This window comes from Salvia splendens, chromosome 1 (assembly GCF_004379255.2).
Source record: "Salvia splendens isolate huo1 chromosome 1, SspV2, whole genome shotgun sequence".
Lineage (NCBI taxonomy): Eukaryota > Viridiplantae > Streptophyta > Magnoliopsida > Lamiales > Lamiaceae > Salvia > Salvia splendens.
The window spans coordinates 21,079,566-21,095,674 of record NC_056032.1 but is presented as its reverse complement, the minus strand read 5'-3'; the positions used below and the strand labels follow the sequence as shown (position 1 = coordinate 21,095,674).

Sequence of the window (16,109 nt, the reverse complement as noted above, 5' to 3'; positions counted from 1 at the left end):
ACGGAGGAAGTAATTTGTAATTTATAATATTTAATTATAGTAAAAAATAAAAATAAAATATACTAGAAAAAGTAAAAATATGCATGAAAAAAACATTTTCTATTTAGTACTCCCTCCGTCCCGCACTACTCGCACTTATTTCCTTTTTGGGCGTCCCAAGTTACTTGCACTCTTTCCATTTTTAGTAAAAAATTTCACCTACAGCCGTCATTTTTGACTTTCCTATACACTCATTCCTTAATCTTCGAGCCGAAAAGGAAATGAGCGAGTAGCCCGGGACGGAGGGAGTACTACCATTTATCAAGTTGATCTGGGTTGTGACCCATGGCCACAGAGTTGCGACAAAGGCCTTTTCAAATTTCAAATACTTCCATTCCCTCTCTCCGCCTCGGCTCTCTCTCTCTCCCCTGATTCAGTGAGTGTAAATGATTTTCCTTTGTTTCCGCTTTCAACGTCAATATCTCTCTGTTTAATGTTTCTGTAGTTTCAATTTAAACTCGAAATCTATAAATACACTTCGTAATCGTATTATGGCGTATCGAGATGTTTTCGATTCTTTTACTGACTTTGACTCGTTTTGAGGAGGATGTGTTTATAACTACATTTTGGTAGCATTCCATCGCAGCTTGTGAAATCTAATCACCCACCCCTCATGTTTTGTAAAATGAAGAATTCCATCTTCTTAAATCGATGGTGCAAACCAAATTGATTCGACTCTAGAAGATAAAATGTCGAATTGCTCTTACAATTTGCATTGCCAGTCTCAAATTACGCCCAATTTTGCAGCTTTCACGAAATAAAAGTTTTAATTTTTTTAATAGTAACAGAGATTTTGAGAGGAGAAAATGTAAATGATATTTTCTCTTGTTTTTTCCCCCTAGCCTAGGAGAGAGGGCTTCTGCCAATTGTAGGTGCAAATGTTGGTATTACTTTCAGGAGGTTTTGTTTGAATTGGTAATGTGAATGTTCTTTTTAAGTGTATGTTAACAGACTTACATTATTAAGATCCTATTTAGTTACTATACGATTAAATTTCCAGCCAATGGTAAGTGACACATTGTCCGTGTGATCTTTCTAATTCTTGAGGCTAGTTGGTCCTGTTATTTTGTACCCAATTATACTGATATTAGTGATGATTTGGAGCTTGTCTGGCTGTTTGAGTGAAAGGATGATCACTGTTGTGATGCCATGTATGAATTCATCGTTTAGATGTTCGGTGATTCTATTATTATTAAAGCTCTGTGGTCTGCACAGAGAAATAAAAAGAACAATCACAACAGACTAAATTATTTTAATAACTTTAATGTTGATATATCCTGTGAGAAAACTTGATTGCTGAAACCTTTTAATGAGTGCTTTCAGTGACATGTACAAAGGGCACAAACTGATGTCATATTGAAGATTATAGCATATGTTAATTGTATCTTGTCTTTGAACTGATACCCCAGACAAATATCTTGTCATAATTCAGGTGCTTTCCTGATGGTTTTGGCAATGGTGGAAAATCAAAGTGGCAACACTTATGAAGATGCTAGAAAGCAGAGGCTGATAGAAAATAAAAAAAGATTTGAGGTAATAATTTGTTTGTTTTAAAATGCTACGGGAATGTCTGAAGAATAATAAACCAATATTAGCAGTTGGTTTGTAGATGAGTATCTCTTTTGTATTGCTAGCTAGGCTAAAGATTCTTCTTCCTAAGTTTAATGGTGGATGAAAATGTAGGAAAAACGTGTGAAATTTGAAAGGCTAGGCCATTGGCCTTTCTTCTTGTGGTAACCTCCAAATGCATTATGGGATGCCTTAATGCCATAACTCTTCATGTAGGCACTCCTATCCTATAAATAGGTGGAGTTTTGGGAGATGAGAACACACCAACAAATCATTCTCTCTTCTCTTTAGCTCTCAAGCATTCTAGCTCGCACTTAGGAGCATTGTATTGCTCGGTTCTCGCCTCCAATTCAAGTTCGTCGGTGCCTACGAGTTTGAGGTGCTTCAACTCGGTAGGAGGAAAATCGTTTCCTCTTTGGGGAATTTGCGTCAATCCGTGAGCACTAGCTGGGGCGTATCTCGTCTTGCGGAGAGGGGGATACCTCGACTCGACTTGAAGAAGACTATAGTTTGCATCTTGTTCCTTTTATTATATTTACTTTGTTTTATTTACCTTCTAGTTTTTGGTTCTTTTGTAATAGCAAGAGTTTGTCCGTGTAAAGGCTACATTATTTCCAACAAATGCAAGACGAGATAGTGTACTCTTGCTGAAATCATGTCGACCGAAGCTGGAGGGAACGGAAACAATATCATTGGATCATCTTCTGCTCAAGCTGGCTCCTCAACGATGGCACATGTTTCGACCTCAAGGGTCATGGCTCAAGCTGATAAGCCCGAAAAATTTAAGGGCTTGGATTTCAAACGTTAGCAACAAAAGATGATGATTTACCTAACTACGTTGGGTGTTGCTAATTTCCTCAAGGAGGATGCTCCAACTGTATCTGAGGAGGAGACGGACTTTAATGTCCGGACTGCTTATGATGTTTGGCATCAAAGAGATTTCTTGTGCAAGAACTATATCTTGAACGGCCTAGGAGATAGTCTCTATTCTATCTTTGCCGAGGATAAAACCTCCAAAGCTTTGTGGGAGGCTCTTGACAAGAAGTATCGCGTCGAGGACACCGGTACAAAGAAATTTGTTGTCGCAAAGTTTCTGGACTAAGTGATGGTAGACTCTCGTTCAGTGGTAAAGCAAGCTGAAGAATTGCAAATCATTATCCATGATGTCCACGCTGAAGGGATGGCCTTGCCAGACCAGTTTGTTGTTGGATCAATGATCCAGAAGCTTCCTCCGTGCTAGACGGATTTCAAGAATTACCTAAAGCACAAGACAAAGGAGATGAAGCCAGAAGTCCTGATTGTCCGTCTTCGTGTTGAAGAGGATAATAGGCGGTACCATCAGAATCCAGGAGGGTCTGAAGATGCCAAGGCAAATCTGATGGAGAAGGGAGAATCTTCCAAGCGTCCCCGCCCGAGAGAAAATGACAAGGGCAAAGGGAAGGTAGCTGTTGTCCGAAAGTTTGAAGGCAACTGCTTCAACTGTGATAAGCCGGGCCACATGGCGAAGGACTGCCGAAAGCCTGAGAAGATGAAATTCAAGAAGAGTTCTCAATGGTCGAGAGAGACTTCAACGATGATGATCTGGCTGCTGTGGTTTCTGAAGTGAACCACGTTGACAATCTGAAGGCTTAGTTTATTGACACTGAGGCTACTGTGCATGTATGCTCTAACCGTAGCCAATTTTCGACCTATAAGCAAGTCGAAGGGAAGAAGCTCCACATGGGAAACCAAGACTCGTCTGAAGTCGTTGGCATGGGAGAAGTGAACCTCTTAAAGACATCTGGTCGTGAGCTGAAGCTAAAGGATGTGTTGCATGTCCCAGACATCCGCAAAAATCTTGTTTCTGGTAGTCTGCTTGTTAGTCATGGCTTTAAGCTAGTGTTTGATTCTAACAAGATTATTTTATCTAAGTTTGGTACTTACCTTGGAAAAGGTTATCTTTCCAATGGTTTGTTCAAACTTAATGTAATGGCCACTGGCCGTGTACCGAATCAAGTGAAAGATAATAAGAATCCTTATTCTTCTTACTTGCTTGAGTGCTCCGATTTATGATTTTGTAGATTAGGACATGTGAATCTAAATCATATAAAAAGATTTGTAAATCTTGATTTACTAAAAGTTAATGAGTTTAATTCACAAAAGAAATGTGAAGTCTGTGTTGAAGCAAAAATGACCAAGCCGTCGTTCCGCTAGGTAGAACGGAACACAAAACCTCTAGAGTTGATCCATTTAGATATATGTGATTTAAAATTTGTGCAAACTAGAAGTGGTAAAAAGTATTTCATCACTTTCATTGATGATTGCACAAGGTATTGTTACATTTACTTAGTAAAAAGTAAAGATGAGGCAATTGAAGCGTTTAAAGACTTAAAAAATGAAGCTGAAAATTAACTTAATTGTTGAATTAAGTGTGTTTGAAGTGATAGAGGTGGTGAATATGTGGCGCCGTTTGCAGAATTATGTCATGCAAGTGGTATAATTCACCAAACCACAGCTCCATATTCTCCTCAGTCGAATGGTGTTGCTGAACCCAAAAATCAAACACTAAAAGAGATGATGAATGCTCTGTTGATTAATTCAGATTTACCCCAGAACATGTGGGGGGAAGCTTTGTTAACTGCGAATTACATCTTGAATAAGATTCCACTCAAAAATAGGGATGTGACTCCTTACGAATTGTGGAAGGGAAAGAAACCTTTATATACATACCTCAAAGTGTGAGGGTGTTTAGCAAAGGTACAAGTGCCGCATCCAAAACAAGTTGCAATTGGCCATAAAACAGTCGATTGTATCTTTGTTGGATATGCATTTAATAGCAGCGCATGTCGCTTCTTAGTTCATAAGTCAGCTATTCCCGATGTAGCTGAAGGAACAATAATTGAGTCTAGGAATGTTGTATTCTTTAATAATGTGTTTCCTTGAAAGAAGCAAGATGATCGTTCTAGTGAAAAAATTGTGGATGAAACCACTAGTTCTAATTCTCCAAAAGTGACGAGGCCAAGTCCTGGGATGTAGAACCAAAATGTGGTAAAAGAGTTAGAGTTGCTAAGAATTTTGGTTCAGATTTCATAACTTTTATGTTGGATGGTGAACCAAAGCCACTATCAGAAGCATTGTCTGGCCCAGACGAGGTGTGGTGGCTAGAAGCTATCAACAGTGAAATGGAATCAGTGTTGTTAAAATCGCGCCCCGAGCGCGCTTGGGTCGCGGGTCGCAAGAGTCGAGACCGACATTGCCCCAATGCGGCGGGGTCGTGCGAGATCCGTGGAGCGACGGTGGGGTGCGCCTGGGTCGTCTGGGTCGTCGTGGAGCGCCTGGGTCGTCTGGGTCGCCCCGATTCGTGGTGGTCGTCGGGAAAATGGGTGCTCCATTTTTAGGTTTAAATGGGGAATTGCAGAATTTGTGTTAATGGAAGGGGAGAAGAGGGGTAGGTATGCTTTGGGAAGTGAGCTATTGCACGTGGCCTTATCATAAAATAAATTCTCCACTTAGTTGAATAGTAGTGAGCTATTGCACGTGGCCTTATCAATTTTTTAATTCTATTAAAATGAAATAAGTCATAGGTTACTTTACTCTTCAATTTTTTAATTTTATTAAAATGAAATGATCAAATAAAAGATAACTAAATATTTTAATACTATAGTTAATTTGAGGCTCATCATAGATATAACTTGACACACAAATTATATTCTCTTTATAAAAATTGCCCTGATCTAATACATCAAACAAAAAATAAAAAAATTTAAATCCAAATTATCTTGAATGATAAGATCATAAAATCCTACACATATTATTTAGTTAATTATTTTATGTTTTGCAACTTTTTTTGGAACTTTGATGATTTTTGATAATAAAATTTAGTTATTTAGTTATGTTCTTTAAAAATTTATATTTTTTCGTCTAATATTCTTTTTTTAATATGAAGTAATGATGTATGTAGATTTATTTGATGTGATAAACATTCAAGCAACAACTTATAAAAGAGACACAAATATAATTATCATTCGGCTATTCTGGCGCCCCGATTCGTGGGTCTCTCGCCCCGTCGCCCCATCGCCCCGCTACCCGGGGTCCCCCCTCATCGCCCCGGGGCGCCCCGCAACCCTAACAACACTGAATGGAATTCATTATGCTAAATAACACATAGGTGTTAGTAGACTTGTCGGAAGGCTGTAAGGCCTTATGATGCAAATGGATTCTGAAAAAGAAATATAATCCCGATGGTACTGTAGATAAGTACAAAGCCCGCCTAGTAGTCAAAGGATTTAAACAGAAAGAAAGAGCATGACTTCTTTGATGCTTACTCACCTGTTACGAGAATAGCTTCCATTCGGGTGCTTCTTGGTATTGCTGCATTGCACAATCTTGAGATTCACCAAATGGATGTGAAAACTGCATTTTTGAATGGTGATTTGGAAGAAGAGATATACATGGAGCTACCTGAAGGGTTTGTTGTGCCCGGGCAAGAGCGCAAGGTATGCAAATTGGTAAAATCTCTTTATGGATTGAAGCAAGCGCCGTTGCAATGACACTTGAAGTTTGACAATGTGATGTTGACAAATGTATTCACTATCAATGAGTGTGATAAGTGTGTCTACATCAAGAACACAGATAACGGGTTTGTTATTATTTGTCTTTATGTTGATATGTTGATAATTAGCAGCAATAGTGCAATTATTAACTAGACAAAAAATATGTTGAAAAGAAATTTCAATATGAAAGACATGGGTCTAGCTGATGTGATTCTTGGAATCAAAATATTGAGGACTAATGAGGGAATTGCCTTAACGCAATCTCATTATGTTGAGAAAATGCTTAAGAAATTCAACTCGTTTGATTGTAAGCCAGCAAAGACTCCTTTGGAGCTCAATGTCCATCTAAGCAAGAATATGGGTGAGCCTGTTGCTCAAGAAGAGTATGCAAAGGTTATAGGAAGTTTGATGTTTATCACGAACTGTACTCGACCAGATCTTGCTTGTACGGTGAACAAGTTGATCCGTTTCACGAGCAACCCAAGCAAGGAACATTGGAAAGTACTTGAAGGGTACTGTAACGCAAATTATATCTCTGATTCAAAAGACTCATTTTCGACGTGTGGGTATGTGTTCACTGTGGAGGGTGGTGCTGTTTCGTGGAAGTCAACGAAACAGACGTGTATTGCTCGCTCCACCATGGAATCCGAGTTTATCGCATTGGATAAAGCAGGGGAAGAAGCCAGTGCCCACAGTAGTGATACACTGTGATAGCAAAGCAGCTATAGGTAGAGCACACAGTGGCTTCTATAATAGTAAGTTTTGACACATTCGTCGACGACATAATACCGTAAGGCAGATGATCACAACTGGTGTTATCGCAGTTGACTATGTTAAGTCAGTGGATAACATAGCGGATCCGTTAACAAAAGGTTTAATCCGTGATCAAATGCATAAATTGCGAAAATGAATGAGACTGAAAACCACATCTTAAAAAATGAGTATAGTGGTAACCAACCATATGATTGGAGATCCCATGGGATTGGTTCAATGGGAAAACGAAGCTATACAAATCTAGCTGTAACACTTAGTAGATTTTAATCTTCGCTCATTCTTTAGAAAGCATTGAGTGTTGTAACCTGCAGTGGTAAGAGGCTAAGTCTTTTGACTTTTAATGATTCTTGAAATCTCAAGGAGATGCAGTATGGCAGGATACTCATGAAAGAATCACCTATGTAAGTGAGAAGTGAGGCCGCTTCGTGTGTGTGAGTCACTTATGAATTCCAAAGAGGTGTTCCACGGCCGAAACGGACACAAACGTGAGAACTGTTGGAGTTGAGACAATATTGTGTTGATACTATTGACTAGGCATACACCAAGGAGGAATAGTTCAAGGCATCGCGTCCACTAGCCCGCCGATATGTCCGATAGTGTTGACTATGGAAGGTTCGAAATCACAAGTTACCTCTCCAAATACAGTATCGTTTCTTGAGAATTGAGCAAAGAGTCTGCATACATGCATTTGTGTCTGGTATTGGTTTGAGCTTGCAGCGTTCTAACCAATGTGGGGAATTATAGGAAAAACGTGTGAAATTTGAAAAAGCTAGGCCTTTGACCGTTCTTCTTGTGGTAACCTCCAAATGCATTATGGGATGCCTTAATTCCATGACTCTTCATGTAGGCACTCATATCCTATAAATAGGTGGAGTTTTGGGAGATGAGAACACACCAACAAATCATTCTCTTTTCTCTTTAGCTCTCAAGCATTCTAGTTCGCACTTAGGAGCATTGCATTGCTCGGTTCTCGCCTCCAATTCAAGTTCGCCGGTGCCTACGAGTTTGAGGTGCTTCAACTCGGTAGGAGGAAAGTCGTTTCATCTTTGGGGACGTTGCGCCAATACGTGAGCACTAGCCGGGGCGTATCTTGTCTTGCGGAGAGACGGATACCTTGACTCGACTTGATGAAGACTATAGTTTGCATATTGTTCCTTTTATTGTATTTACTTTGTTTTATTTACCTTCTAGTTTTTTGTTCTTTTGTAATAGCAAGAGTTTGCAGACATTATTTTCAACAGAAAATCTCTATATTTCAATTCTAGTTCCTAATTACTTCAAGGAGCGGTTATGAGAATTTGTACGTTTGTCAAAAGTTGATAGTGTATTCTTTTTCTTTTACAGGATTTGGGATTAGTGAAGTTGTCTAAATGTCTAGCAGATGTAACCAAGTCAGAGAAACCCCAGGTGATTAAATCTTCCGAAATTTTGTTTCTTGATTTTTTGTGTGTTTTATATAAGTCATTCATATTAATATTTTAGGATTTAGTATAATTATGTTCCATATTTCTCATATGCAGAACAGGCAAGTTCGTTTGAAACAAACAGCGACTTATTCAGCACAACCAAGACGCTCATCACGTGCTCGAAATCAAGTTTCATATTGTGATGATGTAAGTCTTGAGCCTTTTAAACGCAACATTCACAATGTGATCGATATTATGTTGTCCATTGGAAGATTTCTATTCTATGTTGATTGTTGATTTAGTGTTGTCAAAAGATTATCGAAACAAGAATATTAATTTAAATATGCATGTACAGATCTATGTTGATTATCAATTTTTCTGTTTAAGGAGATTCATTTTCGACTCTCATTGGATTTGATTCCTTCATTTATGAACACACAGTGGTAACTAATCGTCATTGCAGGTTGATGTCGAGCTTCCTGCAGTTCGTAAGAGCTCAAAATTTAATTCTTCATGGACAAGGTAACATGTTTGTACTGACTACTGCACTTCATTCTGTCATAAAAATAAATTGTTGCATATGAAATTGATAGTTCTAGAATGATAGATACCTTGCCAGACCAGCTGAAGAAGTTAAAGCTGCTTCATATGAGGAAAGAGCTCGAGCTTTTAATTGTGCAGATAAGATCAGAAGCAACCTCCAAACTCGCAATCCATCCTTCGTCAAATCAATGGTCCGATCTCATGTGTACAGTTGTTTCTGGTTGGTAAGTCCCGAATAACTAACAGCTTAAGTTAACGTTGGGATGAAGATGATACAGTATGATTTAACTTGTGAGTAGGGGCTTCCGAGTAGATTTTGTGAAGAACACCTTCCCAAGGAGACAGTGGATATGGTGTTAGAGAACGAGGAAGGCTCCCGAATATGGAGCCGTTTTCATTGGCAAGAAAGCGGGGCTTAGTGGTGGATGGAGAGCATTTGCACTCGATCATAAACTGGACGATGGCGATGCTTTAGTCTTTGAATTGATTGAGCAAACAAGATTCAAGGTAGTTTATGCATGATGTATGATTCTGAATGATGCATCACGTTTTGGTAACAAAGTGTGTATTGTTTCTTCTTCTGCAGGTTTACATAGTTAGAGCAGTGGAGTGCCAAAATGGAAATGCTAGTGTCGATGCATCGGATGCTGACGAAAAACCAAAGAAGAAGAGAAAGACGAAAGACAGCGACCAGACAGAGAAACTGGAAGTGGTCTCAGCAACAAGGAGAAGTTTGAGAAAGAAAGGCAAGTGAATTTGGGAGATTATGAGGTTCTCATTCATAGTATATAAGTTAATGGGAGCTCAAGAGATTTGGTTGAGATGAGCCATTTTGTGAATGTACTGTATGTCAGCTTTGAACATCGTCATGTATGTTCCCACTTCGTTCTCTTTTCTTAATCTATTTTGTTAACAAAATTTACCCAATTTCAAATCCAGTTCGTGCTTCAACTTGCAATACATCAAGAAACAACTCTTTCATGAACCAAGAAATTTACAACCCATCATATTGTGGGGTAATTACAACTCTTTCATGAACCAAGAAATTTACAACCCATCATATTGTGGGGTAATTAAATGGTGCATACAAAATGTTTCATCAATGTTTCAATTTAGTACAAAAGGTTTTATATTTACATATTTCATGTCGCACAAAAAGTTTACTTAATGTTCCAAATTGATACATTCTGTTAAATCTCATCTAACACCGTTACTTCTTTTTTTCATTTGTTTCCTACTTCTCTTTTGTTTTTTATTTGCTTCCTACTTGGTTTTTTTTCATTAAAATTCAATAAGAAGATAGTACACGGTGATTTTGTTGCTTAGCGTGGTTGCATTTAGTTAGATACTGATAAATTTATTCATCATTTCTTGATAAGATGGTCGTCATCAGAAATTATTAGATGAACAACAATTAGTCGTTGTATTTCTAGTTGGAATTGGGAATAATTATGTATCAGTGATAATATAAAGAAATTTTGTATGAATGATTATTATATTAGGTTTTTTACATTGTAGGATATAATCCAGAGTAAGATGAAAAAAAGAAAGACAAGAGACAATGTTAGATGAAATTTGTCGGAATATATCAATTTGGAACATTAAGTAAACTTTCTGTATAAAATATACTACTTCCGTCCCACAATAGGAGTCCACATTTGACTCGGCACGGATTTTAAGAAATGTAAAGAAAAGTGAGTTGAAAAAGTTAGTGGAGTAGGGGTCCCACTTTTATTTATTAGTGTTATAATGAATGTGAGTGGAATTCCCATTTATAGTAAAAGTAAAAGTGGACTCTTATAGTGAGACAGACTAAAATGGCAGAAGTGAACTCTTATTGTGGGACGGAGGTAGTATACTTAAAATTTTTTACACTAAATTGAAATATTATTGAAATATTTTGTATATGTCATATAATTACCACTAATTAGATCATTCATAATTTACGTCCAAATTTGCAGCTCCATTTTCAAATATTATTAGTCACACCACCAACAAGTCAGCCAAAATATCTCAGGTATAGTTCTTTTCTTTTATATAAATACATCATTTTTTAATCCTCCAGTTGGATATATTTATTTAAATAGAGATATTTGTAAAATGGAAATGTATGACAAATTTTTAAACAAATGAATTATAGTTTAGTTTTCAACAATTAAGGTCATCCACAACGCTGTCACTATACCGTCCCTTAAAACACTATTTGCGGGCTCCACTGTACTTTTTTACTCAATCCCTTAACTAAGGGACGGAACCTGCAACCCTTCGTCCCTTAACCATCCATTAAATTACTATTCATTCAATTTCATTTTTTTATTTTTTCCACCAAATTCAATTAATAAAAAACACACTTCATTAAAAATAAAATAACATTACAACATAAAATAAAAATACAACTTAAAATTCAAAAAAATAAAAAAAGACATAATTAAAATCCTAAAAAAATAAAAATGACATATTTTAAAATACAATTTTATAGAAAATAAAAAAAATACTCCGCCGGCAAATCATCCCCCGAAGGCGGTGGAGGTGCCCTGAGGCCACTTGGAGGCGGGATACCAAGTTGTGCCGCCATAAACAGGACTCCGTTAACACAGAGTTCGTATTGGGTGGGTGTAAAGCGGGAAGTATCCGTCATTGTGGCGGTCATGTACATGGACATAAGGGAGTTCGAGGGTCCCCCTAGCCCGAGCCCGTCCGGCTTGATTCGGCTCGGCCCCTCCTCCCTTTAGCTGCATTCGCCGCATTTCTCCCTTGCGGCCGACGGCACCCACGGGAGGACCCCCGGCATAGTCTGTCGGGGTCTCCTCCTCCTACGAGGCAAACTCTTGTGGCCCGATGCCCGAACCGCACTCACCAGACGAGTATTGGCCACTCGTCGTGTGGTTCGTGTGCTTCGAGGTCGAGCCCGAGCTAGACCGCACACCGTCGGCCCACCTTTCCTCGTCTCTGACGACCTCTCAAACATCGGCATATTTGAATTGTTTGTCGGAGTCTTCGTAGTAGACCCGCAAAGCCGACCTCAGAATGTCGGCTCCCGTGGCTCCGCTTTGGTACTGAGTAGCTTCATTCTTGTATATGCCGCAGAATCGTTTGACCTCTCTGTCGACTCTGTCAAAATGAGCGCGGAGCATCTTATATGTGCGGTGGCGGGTCTTTTTCGGCTTAATCTCGTGGTAGGCCTCGGTGACCTTTTTCTAGAAGCACTTCCGGGGTTGTTGATTCCCGACGATGGGATCGTACGAGATGCTGATCCAGGCGTTGTACACCTCCAGCGTTTCTTTGGGGCCGTACGGATGCCGGCCTAGATCCTCCTCCTCCTCCACCTCCTCCGCCCTGGCCCTGGAGCCTCCCCAGCCTCGGCCTTCTTCCGGAGTGGGTTGAACCGGATAATCCTCCCGAATCTGGGATAATCCCTGCGAATACCGCAGGGTGGAGGGACGAGCGTATGCATCAACATCAAAATTGGGTGGTTGGTACCCCCGGCGTGCCCGAACCCTAGGTACCCGGTGTCAAGCCCGGCATCAACGAACCGGAACCACCCAATGTGTTGTACGTGCTCCCTAGTCGCCGAACGCGTTGAGATCCCACGCGCCGGAGCCGCCACCGCCGGAGTTTCCGTAGCCGGACATTTTGTGATTAGATGTTAGATGAAAATTGAAAAGGAAATGAAAATAAATTTGAAAGAATAGATGTGTAATTGTGTGTGAAATTAGGATGAATTAAGAATATTTATAGAGTAAAAAATAAAAAATAAAAAATAAATGAAAAAATTGAAAACGGCTCTTGTAAACGATAACATTAGAGTTTCACTTTTTTTAATTTTTTTTATTTAATTCAATTTTTTTAAAAAAAATTAATTATTACGTCAACGTAACGACGCCCACTCACGGGCCGGTGAGTGGGCATCACGCATGGCCTGGGAGCACGCCACGTCGCCTGGAGAGCTATCCCGTGTTACATCCCAGCGGAACGGGTTTCGTGACGAGATGGTGACGGGCTGGGGACGAGACAGGGCGCCGCAACGCGTCGCACTGCCGTCCCATCCCTGCGTGACAGGTTCCGAGCTACCCACGTGACGCGTTGGCCTAATTATAGTTTAGCTAGAAATTGTTTGCAAGAAGAATCAGCTTTCATTAACTCCCTATACCAGTCAAGAGGTGGAGTTGAGTTAATAAGGAACTAAATCTATAGATGCCTCGACATATGTATTCAAGATTAGTGGGAGCCTTTCAACACAAACCTTCCTTTAACCACCACATGAACTAAGTACAAAGAAATAAATAAATAAACAATAATGCCTCGACATAAATAGACATTCTATCATGAAATTTCTCAAACAGCAGGAACTAAATCTATAGATGCATCTGACAATAATAACATGGTTTCAATCATATCAAAACAAATAACCCTAAACCAAGGAAACTAAGGACAACAAAAAGCTCAACACAAATCTTCTCTTCATAGAATCAGAACAAAATATTGATCTGATAATAGTTCCAAAACGAGCAATCAAGAAAGATATATGAAAAAAGAAGTTGAAAGTAGCTCAAACGAGACACAACAAAGTCAGCACAAAGTCAGCACAATGCCTAGGTCTCAGCCCATGACAATATTTCGATAGCTATCTATCATAAGCAGCTTAAACAGCTGTCAAAAACGCACTTCCTGGCTTACGGTTAGCCAATATCCCATGACAACCCAACAGCTGCAAAAACATTCCCAAAATGAGTAACACAAAATAAGTTCATGAACGTCTACGAATAAGAGTTGGAATTTCAAAAAACAAACCTTGGCATTGACACCATCTGGTTGAATTCTGTTCTCTGATTTCCACCTCACGTAATCACTGCGGTTGAATTTAGTGAAGCCCCTAAATTTTATACAAGCAAAACATACGCACATTAGAGAAAAGACTTCCAATAGATGATCAGGTATGCAAAAGCATCAAATTATGCATATAAGAGTTGTACCACTTCCTGCTGACAATGATCTTCTGTCGGCCTGGGAACTTGAACTTGGCACGACGCAGCGCCTCTTGGGCGTGCTGGCTGTTGTTATCCTTGCAGCGGACAGAAAGGAGAACCTGCCCAATGGCCACACGAGCACACACACCCTGAGGCTTGCCAAAAGCACCCCTCATACCAGTTTGGAGCCTATCAGCTCCAGCGCACGACAACATCTTGTTGATACGCAGCACATGGAAGGGATGCACCCTAACCCTCAAGTGGAAAGCATCCTTTCCAGCAAACTTGGTCATGTACTTGTTGCAGGCAATACGGGCAGCTTCAAGAGCCTCACTGGACACATTCTCCTTCTCCCAACTGACCAGGTGGACGCAGAATGGGAATTCATCCACACCCTTCCTCTTCATACCCACATCATAGATCCTGATCTTAGGATCAGGCACACCACGACAAAACCGTGATTTTGGGTAGGGCTTGTTCTTGATTTGGCGATAACACCTTGCAGGCCCTACAAAGCAAGAATAAACACATTACAAAAACATATAAAATCATCACAAAAGTGAAATTTAGCACAGCAATTCATGCAATATCCCAACAAAAGGAAAACATCAATACAGCTCTAATAAAATTGGGAAAAGGCACACGCATGTGGCAATAGAAATGCTGACTAAACTTCCATGACTGCGAATTAGGTAACCATAAAGGGAGACTGCAACACGAAGAAGCAGGTCTACAAAAATCTCTTCAGATTAAGATGCACTAGAGCTATCAAAATCAATTGAAGATTCCCTAACCCAAACTCAGATTATTTTACATTTTCTGAATTCTCAAACTAAATCCAAAAAACAGTTAAAGCAAGAATAGAGGAACATTGCTCCACTTCATAAAAAAAAAAGCAATCATTTTCTCGGATCCTAAATCCTTATCAAATCTACGTCACAGTTATCATGAGAATTTATTGCAAAATTGCAGAATAGAATGTATAATCTAGTTCGGAAATGAAAGTACTATATGAATTGGAAACCCAATATGTAAGAAAATTAGTGGCCGGAGGAGAGACTAACTTCTTCCCATGGTGGGTTTCGTGTGGTTGCTCCGCCGCTGCAATTGAGAAAATTAGGGTTTGGCGAGGTGAAATGTTTACTTTATAGGAATTGTTGGATTGGGGGTTTACGCATTGGATCTGCCTATTTTGGGCCAAGGATTGGGCTTTATTTAATTTGAATACATTATATTCAGTCCATTCAAAACAAACTGACCGACAGGGTTATTATTTAAAGCTCACCCCAAGCTTTTCTTTTAAATTTTGTTCTAATAAAAATATCATTTTTTCTTTTTTTTTATTTCTCTCTTTTATTACTATAAAAATAATGTTTTTTTTACTAAATGCACAAAATAAAATCTCTTAAAATCTTATGTCTTTCCACAAATGTGACATTTTTTGTGAAACGGATACTAAAATTAAAAACAGGATGGAGTCTGTATGACAATTCTCCTAATATGGTTAGCTTCTTGTAGTTTTAATATGGAGTTTTTTTTTATCTTCTGGAAATGGCTTTTTCATTATTATCTATTTGAAATGATAATGAACGCTTATCAAAAGCGGAATACTAAAAATTTGAGTATCTCTTTTCTCGAGAAAATGGATACTCAAATCTGCATTCCGGGTAGCTAATAATCTTGCCTTTTTATTGCCAAATTTATTTATGTGTTAATAAAATTATAGGTTATAGATATAAAAATTGTTGACTGTATTAGAACTCAAAATTAAAAAATGGAAGATAAACAATACTTCGTACACTGTAAATAATTGAAATATATAAACTAGAAATCAAAATAATCTATATTATACTTAAAAGTTGGACTTTTTGAAGGGAGTTTTTGGGAACTTTCCGTCAACTTTCAAATTGCAATTTGAGTGGGAATTTGAGGGAAAATTTCTGCCATCTCATTTACAATAATTTTTAAAATTTTCCTATTTGTAATATTAATGAATTCAATCACTTCACAACAAAAAAAGTTGCAGTAACAATTATTAAATCATTGGATAAAGAAACTAGTTTCAAGAAATCTGCATTTATTCAACATAGAAATCCACGTGCTATAAATGTATAGAGTCTTTATCATAGCGGCAAGGAGGTTAGACATTATTGTATGAGGTGCCGATTTCGAGCCCTCTTAACATTAATCATAATTTTCCCCCTTTCTATTAGAGTTTATTTAAAAAAAAAATCCACTTGCTATAAATGATTAGACTACCCATCAATCATAGAAAGCAA

The 16,109-nt window shown here is 38.6% G+C and overlaps 1 protein-coding gene and 1 pseudogene across 1 annotated transcript; one reads left to right on the top strand and one right to left on the bottom strand.

Annotated features, from left to right (window-relative positions):
• The first annotated feature begins 310 nt into the window (after positions 1 to 310).
• Positions 311 to 9,802, top strand: LOC121797191 (annotated as a pseudogene).
• Positions 9,803 to 13,306: 3,504 nt separating this feature from the next.
• LOC121797183 (60S ribosomal protein L10-like) lies at positions 13,307 to 14,977 on the bottom strand. Its single transcript, XM_042195928.1, has 4 exons — positions 14,895 to 14,977; positions 13,837 to 14,338; positions 13,655 to 13,736; positions 13,307 to 13,571 (listed from the first exon to the last, which is right to left on the bottom strand). The coding sequence occupies exons 1-4, from the start codon at positions 14,902 to 14,904 to the stop codon at positions 13,506 to 13,508; spliced, it is 660 nt and encodes a 219-aa protein (XP_042051862.1). The 5' UTR covers positions 14,905 to 14,977; the 3' UTR covers positions 13,307 to 13,505.
• Between the last annotated feature and the right edge of the window lie 1,132 nt (positions 14,978 to 16,109).